The sequence below is a fragment of the Zonotrichia albicollis genome, chromosome 13 (genome assembly GCF_047830755.1).
Source record: "Zonotrichia albicollis isolate bZonAlb1 chromosome 13, bZonAlb1.hap1, whole genome shotgun sequence".
In the NCBI taxonomy this organism is placed as follows: Eukaryota; Metazoa; Chordata; class Aves; order Passeriformes; family Passerellidae; genus Zonotrichia; species Zonotrichia albicollis.
In genome coordinates this window covers 19,301,808-19,314,729 of record NC_133831.1, presented here as the reverse complement: position 1 = coordinate 19,314,729, position 12,922 = coordinate 19,301,808, and the positions used below count along the sequence as shown (strand labels likewise).

Here is a 12,922-nt window from a genome sequence, read left to right as displayed (position 1 = left end):
AGCGCGCCTCGCATTGGCTACCGGCAGCGAAGGGGCGCGGCTCGGCCGGCTGTGGGGATGTTGTCGAGCAGCTGTGTTGAACTTTATTTATTAAACAGCAGCGTCGCGGTTTTTTCCTTTTCTGCGCCTACTGACATCCTCACAACACTTGAGACGGCTTTTCAATATACGTGTCTCGGCAGAAAATAAAAGCTAGAAAAGAAGATACAGTATTCTTCCTTCAAGACAGCACAGGTCAACCTCTACACTTGTTCATTTTCTACATCTGCCCACTCGCAGTCACCGGCCAGCGCTCCGGCACGGCCAGGCTGCTCGCCCAGGCGCTTGTGAGAGCCCTGCAGTGCACAGGTTTAAAGGCTGCTTTTAGAAACAGGCCCAGCAAGACTGGCCTGGGATTTCCTCAGCAGGGCCAGGCAAAGCTGTTGCAAGCTACAGGCCCGAGCAGTAGGCTGAAAATCCTACACAGGCAATTCAATTGATCAGGGTTTCTGTGCAGGAGGACGGCACTGGGGCACGAAGACCGTGTGTCTCTGGGTATGGGCCTGTATCTCTTTCAGAAGGGCTGTGAGGCGATTCCACACATCCCCCCTCAGCCCCATCCCCTGGGTTTATTACTGCAGGAGCGCTGTGGCCCCACAAGGACGGGGTTTGTCACGGACAGCAGCAGTGGTGGCGGCTCTGCTGTGCTGGCAGCCCGGGCCCGGCTGTGCTCCTGCGGCAGCAATCGCGGACTGGATGGCAACAGCCGAATAATGGTCAGCCAAAAGCAGCGCTGAAGGGTTGGGTTTCTTTGCCTGTTGTTGGTGTCCCATGGGACATCGGGGATCTGCCATCACGATCCCACAGCCCTACCTGCTGCTAGCCCAGCTGGGCCACGGAGGTAACTGAACTGGTCTGTTTGCTAAATGAAAGCTTTCTGAGTTAGTGAGTGACTCGATTAGTGAGCTCTCCCGGGAGCCGGGCTCTCTGCACTGCCATCTGTTTTCAGCTAACTGGTACTGGATCCTGGATTGTATTTGTAGTCCAGTAAGAATTTTGTGCTGCTTAAAGCAGAGGCACTGCAGTGCTCTCGAGGTAGGGATGTGGTCTAATTTCTCTCCTTCTGTTTCTTAAAAGGAACCTAGAAAATCATGAAAATACGATTTATAGTAGTTTTGCTCTCACTGGTTTAAGCATAATTACAAAAAATGTGTATTCTAGAAATTCATACATTACTTTTGCTTTGGTGATGTCTCACTGAATGTAAATGATGGCCTGTTATTTTCTTAAGTGTTTGAGTCCAGCCTGTTATAGTATCGCCTAGTTAGTTTATACCAATTTTGCCAGTGTAAAAAACAGAAGAAACATGGTACTGGTGGTAGTTGAAATTATGTGTTCCATGTGGAAAGGCAGAGCACCTCAGTGGTGTTTTTTCTGCCTGTTGACAAGGACTATAGCAGATATTAGCACTGGAGTTTCACTGAATCAAAGACTGGAGTATGGGAAGGAGATGTTTTCTTCCTTTCTACAACTGTACTCTTGCAGTTTGTAGAACCTTAAATCAATCAGACCCCAGGAAATTGGATGCTGCTCTGAAAAAGTGAGTTCTCTGCATAGCCCTTGGAGATTTCCAGCATCCTGAAAGGATCAGAAGGTTGTCATTTGCATTAAGCTATTTATATTTATGTCAGCTTGCTGATGTGCAGATCTCCTCTGGTCTTTTACATTGCTCCATCTATTAGGTTTATATCTGAACAGATACAGATATCATAAAGCTGATTTTTATTTAAATTTCAATGATTTGTGACACTCAGAGGCTGAACCTACACCAGGAAAAAAATTCCAAGATCTATAACCCTTGATATACTTAAGTAAATTATAATTCCTTGATTGTTTCTAATGTGAAACTTCTTGGATTGTTAAAAATGTTTTGGGTTTGTTTTTTCCCCCAAATAGCTTTTACTGTCTACTGTACAACTCTGTTGACTAGCCAGGATAAATGAGGCAAGGCAATGTAACTGTCATCGCACTACAGCTATGATTAAATAAACTGTTTCTTAGGGTTACTGCATCTGCTAGTAACCCTTGATATCTTTCTCTGCCAACACGTGTGAAGCCTGAAAATGAGCAGCCTAAGCAAAAGGGCTGGGTGTGCACTGGATTGCTTCACGTGGCAGAGGTGGCTGCAGAACCATGCTTAGTCAGGTTCGAGTGCTGTCTCAAGTATCTCCTCGAGGTGCAAGGAATGCATCTTCCTGAGTTTAGCGTCTTTGGTGCCTATTTCTGATTCTCACAGCTGTACTTGGAGCATAATGTGAGAGCATCTGTTGGCAGCATCTGCTATCAGAGATAATTAGGATGGGTCACTTGTTTCTTAGTTTGCTTTTCCAGCCGTCTGCATTTTTTAGTCTACATATCCTTTCTCATAATCATTTTCCTCTGAACAATCCCTCCCTCCTGAGGCCACATGTTACTTCAGAGATTCTGTGATAACGTTTAAGACTGTTACATATTCAGTCTTTTTGCATTTACTAAACCTGCATTTTTATAAATCTGTTTACTGTAGTAAGTTTGAAGAGTATAATCCTAACTTCTATTTAGTGATACAGTGATAGTGTTTACATGCTTCATATGCCTTTCTTGAGTAGATTTTGGGAGCTTAAAGCTTAAATCTTATCAAGAGACTGTCCTTTTTTTCTTCATTCTATCTCATTTTCCCTATGGAGTCTTTTACTTATCTATAGTACTGCTGGTGTTTTTCTGCAAGAGGATCCATACTCAGGACTTCTTGGTTTAGACAACAAAAGAAATCTGATCAGAAAATTCCATAACTTGTTTTTTCTTTTTTCTTTTTTTTTTTTTTGTAGCTGGCCTATAGTAAATATTTTAAAGTTTATCCTGGAAGATGAGTTTCATCAAATAGATGCATATTCTGTAGAAGAGAGAATGCCTTTTGTTAGACATCTGAACGAAGTCCAGAGGATCATCTCTCCACAATGTAAGTATAGTGTAGAAATATGGATTTTGTGTGTGTGGCTTGATGTAATAGAAGATTCATTTTCACTTCTTGGAAGTGTAGTATGCAATTTGTTCTGCCACATTGAACATGATAAGTTATGTCTTGAGATGCTATAAATGGTTTGAATTTTGGTAGACTGTAAAGCTAATTTGTGTTCCTCTGCTCTTTTTCTGCAACTGAAATGACATTTGTTATTTGAGACACTTACAGCAGATGTAAAACTTCACTGTCATATTCCATCTAACACTTCATAAGACAGGCTTCTTTTATTCAGGATAACTTAATCTCTTATTTAGTTTACTGTTCTTCTTTACACAGCTGTAACACTAGAGGCACATCAGTTTCTGAGCAAGAAATCAAATCCAGCAATCCAATAAGAATCTGCATTTCTGCTGCTTCAATAATTTTCTATTTGTGAATGAGGCTGTGATAGTTCTTATGGAATGTGGCTGAGCCTGTGGTGCTGAACTGGCTCTGCACTTACTGTGCTGAATTGGCTTTTACTCAGAAATTAGGCCCAGCCATCTCCAGCCCTCTGATAACTGAGGATCTGCTGGAATGCAAGGGAATTTATTTTCTGCCAAACTTGCTTACTCTTAGCACAAGAAACTCCCTCTTCAACTTCTTGTTCACTTTTTTGACACTTTTTAAAAATAGGGTATGGATTCTTGCTCAGTCTTGAACCGTATGTATTCAGTTTCTCCATTTTCTAGTCCTTCCCATTTAATTCCCCAGTAGAGTCTTCTCAGCCTCTTAATCCCCATGTTCTCCTACACATTGTATTTGGTTTTCTAAAAGCTGTCAGGGAACAAATTTATTCACCTGATTTTGCCTTGTTTTCAAGGCTGCTTTAGTCCTTCTAATGTCACTCCTGGCATGAGAATAGAGTGACAACATTGTCTTCTTTTACTGACTCTCAGGTTGAAAGTTAAGTGTTTAGAACAAGGACATTTTTCTTTGAAATCTTAGATTTATGCCAAAAACATCAGACCACAACAAGGCTCATAGGAAAACCAAACTGTTTGCTACTAACAATGCAGAGAAGCCAAGACTGGAAGCTGGATTTGTTTCATTTCTTTTGGAGGTAGTGGTGTGGGATCTGTGCTGTGGGCAGGCAAACCTTGAGAGGTGATGGGGCCACTGTTGCTGTGTGCCTGCTCATTCCCCGTGGGTATGTCCCCATCTCCCTCCCTGGCTGGCAGCTGCCACCTTGCCCGGTTTTTGCGTCTGTTTGAAGGGCCTGGAAAGGCCTGGAGTGGCCTTGGGGCAGCCCGCGTATCGAAGGACAAGAAGAGGCTTCAGTTCTTCTTTTGGTTTTTATGTTTATTAATTGTTTATCTAAAAGATGTTCTTTCAGCCCGACAGAGCTCTGCTCAGCAGCCAGCCATGAGCACACTGTGCCGCCCTCCGTACAGACACCTATCTTTATACCCATAGTTACGTGTACAATATTTATCATTTTTCCCCAATACCATTTATTCTTATTGCTGGGTGCACTTTTAGTAATGACCAATCCCAAAGTGCCACCATCACCACAGAAGATGGAGGAGAAGAAGAAGAAGAAGAAGGACAGGACACACCCCAATTCCTCCATCTTACTTCTCTAAACCCCCCTGTACATAAATCCTAAACCCTGTGTCTCACCCTCTAATTAACTCATCCCTTCACCATTCACCCCAGTGAAGCCCTCCTATCTTCATAAAGGTGTCGTCTCCCGTGTAGGGTCAAAGTCCAGCCACCAGACACTTCTGGCAACATTCCAGGACTCCCGGGCCCCCCAAGGGTGGTTTGGGTGGCTCGGCATCTCAGGACTCAGATCCTGAGATCCCACACCACCTCTCAGTGGGGCAGCCCTGAGGTGTGATACCAGCTGTGATGGGCGCAGGGCACAGTGGGACAGCTTGTGCTGCTGAAACAGCTGCATTCCTGTGGCAGCTTCTGAGAGCTGGCATCCAGTCCCTTGTTTGAGCTGCTCTGTCACAGCCTGCTTTGTGCCAGACTCAGGAGTAGGAGGTTTGTTGGCTTTTGGAATGATGAGCCATGTACACTGCTGGCTTGCCAGGAGATGCTGTATTTCTTGCTGTATTTCTTGTTGTTTCCAGCCATCACTTTGGGCATTTGTTTGTTCTGCTTGAGATCCTATTCACAGCAGCTGCTGTGAGGGTTGTTTGCTTGTCCTGCAGGGTTAAAGTTGATACTACTTTTGCATAACAAGGATTCCTTCCAGCCTAATAAGTACTTCTTATGAAAAACAAACAAAAGAACCACAAGAACACAAATCTGATTATAGCTTTTTGCTCACACAGCTCCACCCTACACCTGTTTCCAGAAGGGCATATACTGAAATAACATGGCAAACTCTCTGTTAAGTAAACTTCTCTTGCTTTTGTCTCTGTAGTATTGCAGCTACACCAGAGAAGTGGGAGATAATTTCTCTTGAGGTTTTTGGTTAATCATCTTCTGAGGAAACACACTGTTTTTATATAAACACAGAATTTAAATGGATTCTTTATATTTAATTATTTGTACTCAGGTTATCAGTACCTTTATAAAACAAAATTCATTGTTAATGCCCTTATAACTGAAAATCCTGAACCCACTTTCCTGTTGCTTCAATAAACTGTGCTATTTATGAGCCTGTAATCATGGCAGTTCTTATTGAATTCAACCAGACCTGTAGTGCTGAATTGATTCTAATCAAAAATCAAACTTGGTCACACCCAGCCCCTCTGTGGACAGCTGGAAAGCAACAGGGGTGTTTATTCTGCTAAATTTCTATTCCCTTAATGCAGAACTCATTTGTAGTTGCTGATGCTTAATGAAGGCACTTGCTGCTGTACACTTTTCAGTAGCTCTTTACTTAAGGGGAAAGTGGATGTAGCAAAAGCTTTACAAGCATCTTGTGTAAGCAGAAAGTTTGGATTGAAATGTCCCACTGTGGCTGCAAATTTTTGCCATGACTGTTGTGATGCCCATGTACTTTAGGTTTTATTTAAGCACTGTCAGGAGGAGCTGACTGAGCTGCTCTGTGTTATCAGGCATTCAGTAATTTAGGCAAGCCCAAAGAAGGAAATCTGACCTTTTCACATCTCTCTAGAGTTTGTTAATGAAGAGTGTTGAAGGAAAAATAGTATATCACTTCTACTGGATATGGCACTCTTTACAAAACAAATGTATGAAAATCTATTAAATATGCTTATTTTATCTGTTTAACACCTTGGATTAGTCTAGCTTTTAAAAGTCTTTTCTGGTAACCTATACCTAAACTTATATTCTTATCTTTTCTAGTAGAAATCTTTACAAAATGCACTGTGCCTTTAAATCAAGGTGAGAGAAACTTAAACAAATAATCATATTTAATAGTATCTAATAATAATAGTAGCTTAGCCAGGTAGTGATGTAGATTCATTATGCAAATATTGCCTGAATGGAACTGTATAAAGATGCTTGTACTTTTGGCCTTTGGTATGCTGTGTGTAGATTTTGCAGATCTTCAAAATATTGGAAGGTGGCTTCTGTTGGAGATAGGCAAGCAAGCTCATTTCTCATGACTCCTACATTGGTGAACATTTGTTGTGGGTATTTTTTTCAACATGGCTTTAAAAGTATTTAGGAAAGATGTTGTGTAACACAGGTGAAAAATGTTCCTGTTTAGTCTCTAGTGTCTGGCTGTAGTCTGGTGGCTTTTCCTAGTCCCACTGCCTTCCCTTTGAGTGAGATTTGAGTCCCAACATCAAAATGGAAGACAGTTCAGGTGAGAATCCTACAAAATAATATTCTGTGGATTGGAATAGATTAATGGTCTGCTCTCAGTAGAATAATTCTGAGAAGTTTGCAGCCCAGTTTAACCAGCCATATTCTTAGCATTTTTTACATGTCTAAGAAATACACTCAGGGAAATGAAAACTGGGGGGGAGGGGAGAACCCCTTGCTTTAAGGAACTGTTTTTATCATTTTTAGCAGCATTGTTAAGCAGTAAAGTAGTGAAACTTGGTGACATTCTAGTACAGTTTTGCAGTCTGTGCTGCTCCTTAATTGATTTTCCAGTTGGTTGCAGATGACTACACCAAGGGTGATTGTAGAGAGAAGCAGTTTTACCAACAGATGCAGAAAGAATCAGACACCTTCTGACTGTCATAGCTGCCACCAGCAAGGAGGAAAAGTAGGTTTCTGTTAAAGGGTTTGACTAACTCTGTTACAGAGATGGTAATTACATAGGTAGGTGTAGCCCAGTTCAGAAATGTGACCCTGCAAATATGTAGATAATATTTGAAGATCATGCCTATTTAATGTTTCTGGATCACCTTAAAACTTGTGGTTAGTTTTAAAATTTCTTATGCATCTAGGCAATATCTTTTGCAATATTTAATTCCCTTCCTCCTCACTGATTTCCAAATTTGATGTATGTCCTTCTGATAGTGATATGACTGGAACTACAACAGAGATTCTCGCTTCTGCTTCATGGAATGTTGCACATGTGTAACAGTACACAATCTCTTCAAATGAGAGTTAGAAATTCTCTGCTACTATCACAGTTTAGTGATCTATTGAAATGTTTAGGCACAGGAATCCAGACAGAACTACAGCTGCTGCAGCTGGGTTGGTTAATGTGTCTGAAATTCAAAGATCATGTGGAATCATTGGAGCAGATTGTAAATGGACTTAAAAAAAAACCAAACAATTAAATAGCAAAGCTGAGAAATTAATTTGTTTTCAGTTGTTTTAAACCAAATATGTGGGTTTATTATGTATATGAGACACTTTGAGAACTGCTTAAAAAAGTAGGTGTATTCCAATATAAATAAATTAGTTCTTCCTTGGCTATCTACTGTTCCACTCATAATTTCAGGATCAGTGTGAACAAACATTTTTGTTGATGAAGCAAATGGAACTTGTGACTTTCCTCTCTTTATATTGCTAAGAAATGTAGTCTTCCAAGTTAAATTACTAAAATCAAGTTATCAGTAAAATTCTTAAAGGTTAACATTCAGCATCAATCCTCAGAACATATGTATTGCTAGTTTTAATTTTTGAGCTATCTTCAGTATTTTTGCAAAAAAACACGCTACTAACAAAATTACAGTAATGTCAGTGTAATAGTTCATAATAGACAATATTCTTTTCAGCTGCATCTTTCTCGGTATGCTAGGATCATGAAATAAAATCAGATTATAAATATAAATTTTAATAATTTTTCACTCTAGCACTAAAATGTGATCAAGCAGGAATCATTAACTAAAAATCTTCCTCTGATGTATAATACAGCTTCCTACTGTAGGAAATACTTTCTTTTCTGCATAGCTTAAAACAGAGAACACAGATACCTCCCATTTGTGTAGAAGGTGTTTCTGATCAAAGAGCACATTGTTCTGTGGATTTCTCAGCGCTCAGCATTGGACTTGGTACTTGTGGCTTCTGGTACATACAAGGTGGCAACAGCACAGCAATGGGAAACAGACTTTTAGTTTTATATAACCAACTTCTCTTTCCTTCAGGGGATTATTCTAGAATTATAGGCAATCACTTACAGGAACCTGAACATGAGGTGAAAATAACATACCTCACATAAGTCAGGTCTCACACCTGCACTCCACTAAGTTAATTCACTGTTTTGTATTCTTGAACAGCTCAACATAGCATTTTCCTCTTGCCCTGTAATCAGACTTCATTATTCTATCTAGAGATACTTTAAGTTGGTTGAGAGATGTTGCTTAAAATATTCTCCATTCAGAACTGCAGTTTAAATTTCTTTCAACGCCTTTAAATTTTAAACACAGATTCATTGCACTTCTGGGTAACAGAATTTGACCTAGTTAAAATGAGGCAGCTTTGAAATAGTTCACTGAATTAATTTCTAATAATGCATAATACATATAGTGATTCAATGTCTGTCCTGGATTGCTGCTTACATGGCATAAAATGCACTTAACAGACTCACATACAATAATTAAATGATAGGAAATTATATAGTAATTGCCTAATTATAATTTCAGTTTCTTGTGTTGATTCTATGTAACTAAATAAAAATATATTTTAAGATTTATCTCTATTTGTTCCAGAACTTTTTATTGTAAATTTACAAATTTCACATATTTCCATGTATCAGGAACACAGTAACAAAAATGCAATTTCTCCTGGAGCAAAAGTAACTGCTCTGTTCTTCAGTTAAAAATATTCTGAAATTAAGAAAAAATCTGTACCAACCTATTATTTTGGGTGTTTGTGAACGACTTTGTGTAGAATTGGGAATCTTTATCTTGTTCATGATCTAAAGTTAAAACTGACCAATAATGTTTTGACAGGGGGAAAGAGAACTAACAGCTTTTCATTTATATTTCAAATTGAGTTCATATACTGGTTCTAAATCAAAACTAACCTCTGCAGCTACAGGAGGGCTGGGTCAATATTGAGCTTTAAACATTTCACCCTGTTACATTGCACAGACTCAAGAGCTGTATTTTTCTATCTGTCTGGAGAAGGGCAAAGTGGATGAGAACACCAGTTTGATAAAGCCATCTCTGATCTCTGGAGCACATCACGGTGTGCCTGTGCAGGATGCACTGGCTCTCATAGCCAAAGCTCTTGGGAACAGATCTGCTGAGTGCACCAGGGTTTCACACAAGCCAGCTGGTCTGGTAGGTGACTGCCCAGCATGGCAGCTGTGAGATGTGCAGTGTGCCTCTGGACATGAGACACATTTCTGTTACAAGCAGGAAATTGCTGGGATTGGTTGGAGTTGAACCCAGTAAGTGACTCTGCACCTACCAGATAATTGAAGGTATTCTTTTTTTTCTCTGAAATACAACTTTGAACAACTTTTAAATCTGATTTAAGCTTGCTTATGCATAAGAAATAATCGGTAAATAAATGACAGGCACTAGAGATAAAATGTTTGTGTATAAAATGCTGGCATGTCTATTAATGGGCATGTGCACCCTGCAGTATGTGCAGATATTCTTCACAAAATTAGACAAGTTCTAAGGAAATATACGCATGTCCCTAAGGGGAATTGCTCTCTCACAGGTTACATTTGCAAAGTGTTTGATCATCTGCTAATTCTGTTGAGGATTTAAGTTGTAATAGCACTGTACACAGAAATGCATTTAAGTTAGTGATATCCATCAAAATAAAATACAGTTCTTGGTTTAACAAGAGTTAGACTTGGAATGTTGGTATCATTTTGTCTGTAGAACTACTCTACAGAAAATTCTTTGATGCCCTTGTAATAAGAAGACTCTGAGATTCTCATAGGCTTCTACTTGTGCTCCTAGTTTCTTTTGAAGAGTTGCTCACTACTTCTGTTTATTTAGACTCAGACTTAGTGAACAAACTCGTCCTTTACCTGATGATGAAGACAATCTCATGAGGATGTGAGGCCATGGACAGGCACAGCCATCCACACCTTGAACACACCTTCACCTCATCTGCTGCCAAGCAGTACTGCTATCTTAGGCTAGTCATCCTTTCCTGAGCTTAAACCTTGACTTGGGTGAAAGGCTGTCAGGGGCTCTTCTTCCAGCACTCTTTCAGCTTCATATTTCAAAGTAATTCATTCTCTTTCTGTGACTGACTTGATCCCTTGCCACAGTACATTTATTCGTAGAACAAAACATAGTAGATACTACATGAACTGCAATCAAGTAGACGTGTGAGATGTGGAAAAATCTGAACTTGCAAATATTTGGCAGTGATCAAATAATAGTTGAAAGGGTGGAACTCAGCCATGCTATTTTCAGAGCAAATTTTATGTGAAAGAATTGGAGAGTAGGGGAGTATACTATTCTTTATCTAAAAATGAATTCGTTCGAACGTTATAAAAGCATAAGAACATAAAACTCATCTTTCATGTCCTTAGTCTGAAATCAGATTCAGCTACTGTCCTTGCATCTGTTTGAAGTTGGTATGGGTTGAGGTGAACACCTGGCTATTTTAGAATGCTTTTTTCCTCCCCTGTTGTGAACTTTTCCCATTCCACAAAGCTTTCTTTTTTAGTTACCAAGTTGGTTGCAATTCTTTTGAGTTACTGAAGCTCATGGGGAAACCAGAAGGGCAGCAGAAACGGTGAGGGCGGTTCAGGTTTTAAACATGAATATTCTTGGATGCATAGAATTAGAGTATAGTGTTTTGTTGTAAATTAAATACTGCTTTAATGATTGAAAGTTATGGGGAAGTCAGCAGAAAAATATTGTGACATCTGCTTAATTGGATTATTTTCTTTTATTAATCGCTGGTGTAAAAAGAAACTACATGTACACTCTTGGCAGCTATTGATGTGCTGACTCTGATTCCTTGGATGAATACCAGGCACAAACTCTATCAAAACTAGTGACCTACATTATGGTCATGGATTAAATCCTTGCTTAGAACCAGCCTCAGATGACATCTGTTTGTCATGAACTAAAATCTGGCTTTAACTTTTCATACCAATTGCACTTCATTTGTCAGTTTGTTTTAACTTGTGTGCAGGTTAACATTAATATCAGAGAGTTTGGCTTTGTAGTGTGCTCATGCTATGATTAGTAACCCTGCAGGTCAGTGTGCTCTGTTGTTAATACCTATGGGACTGGTAGCTCAGTGCCTGTACATCTTTTAAAGTAGGGCACTGAATGAGAGAGGCCAAGGCGTTTGTAGCTCTTGGGCTGTGGTGCCACGGCTTTGGCTGCACATTGCTCTATCTGCTTTCAGTTACTGTTTTCAGGCATTGCTCAAGCCTGGTGGTTTTAGACCTTCACAGTTAAAGGAGTGTCCTGTACAAACCAAGGTGGATGTTACTGTTTGTTTTAAAGCAGTTGACAACAAAACACAAAAACTATTTCCAAACAGGACTCTCAGATGCAAAGGAAAATCCTCGACCTCTTCTTTTAGCACCTGTTAAAAGGTTTGGACTTCTGGGATGTTCTTCATATCAACCTGCAGAATGGCCACAGCTTGGAGGGACACCTGCCCTTTTGCCACCAGGTGAGTGACAAAGACCTGTAGCTGTTTGGTTTAATAACTGTAAATAATTTTTGCTTAGAACCTGATGCTGACAACTACACAGCTACTCTGGCTTGAGAACTTAAATCATTTAAATAATGATTTAAAGGAATTTTCATTTAAATAGTGAAAACAGCAGCCATGTCAGCCTGAAAAGTACTGTTTCTATGTTGAAAATAATTCCTTCCTTCCCTTCCTTCCCTTCCACCCTCCCTTCCTCCCATCCCTGCCCCTTACTCAAAAATTCACCACCATATGTTTATGCTAGAAGGGACTAAATAACCATGTTTTCAGGCCAAAATAAAACTTTGTAAGTTTTTATGGTCCCTCTAACTTCTGTCATTCCTATCCAGCCATGGGCATCTATGCAACTGCCTGGTACTTTCCCTTTCAGGGATGCCACAAGGACATGAACACACAAAGGTGTATATCAAATCATTAGGTTTCATAATACAAAAAAATGAAGCATTAAGGTGGCAATTAACCTTTCACTGATGAAAGAGGGGATTGATTTTTAGATGTAAGCATATACGGGAAGGATTACCAAATCCTAAAACTGCCTTACAGAGTTCGTTGTTTTTTGTCACAGCCATTCGTGTTAAACCACTGCAGCACCAATGGGGAGCTTCAGCTAAGAAGACACTGACAGCACTGAGAATGTGGAAGTCCTGTAACCACCATCACACCCTCTGTCACCTGTGAGAAATGAAAAATTGAAGAAGGCCTTTCCTTTAAAACAAATGCTCATGAATGTCACTGCTGCACCTTTGTGATTTTAATTTCAAGTTGTAAACAGTCACAGAATAAAGTTGTGTGTTTTACTCAGTTGCCACCAGTTTCAGCCTGTGTTTGAGCTTCTTCAGACTATTCAGATTAGAATATCATTAGAATGGCTTTCTCTGCATGTTGGGTAGGATGGAATTTCTCTTAATTCATGGAAAGTCCCTC

General features: G+C 39.8%; 1 protein-coding gene across 3 annotated transcripts in view; it reads left to right on the top strand.

The window, feature by feature from the left end:
* The first annotated feature begins 16 nt into the window (after window positions 1–16).
* The window catches only part of ZNF423 (zinc finger protein 423), a 281,345-nt gene continuing 268,439 nt past the window's right edge, over window positions 17–12,922 (top strand). The window contains exons 1-2 of one of the 3 annotated variants that reach the window (XM_074551184.1): window positions 17–234; window positions 2,847–2,977. In XM_074551184.1, the coding sequence (XP_074407285.1) occupies window positions 2,926–2,977 (52 nt within the window). In that variant the 5' untranslated portion in view covers window positions 17–234; window positions 2,847–2,925. The remainder of the gene's footprint in view (window positions 235–2,846; window positions 2,978–12,922) is intronic. The other 2 variants (XM_014268344.3, XM_014268347.3) reach the window with 2 other exon arrangements.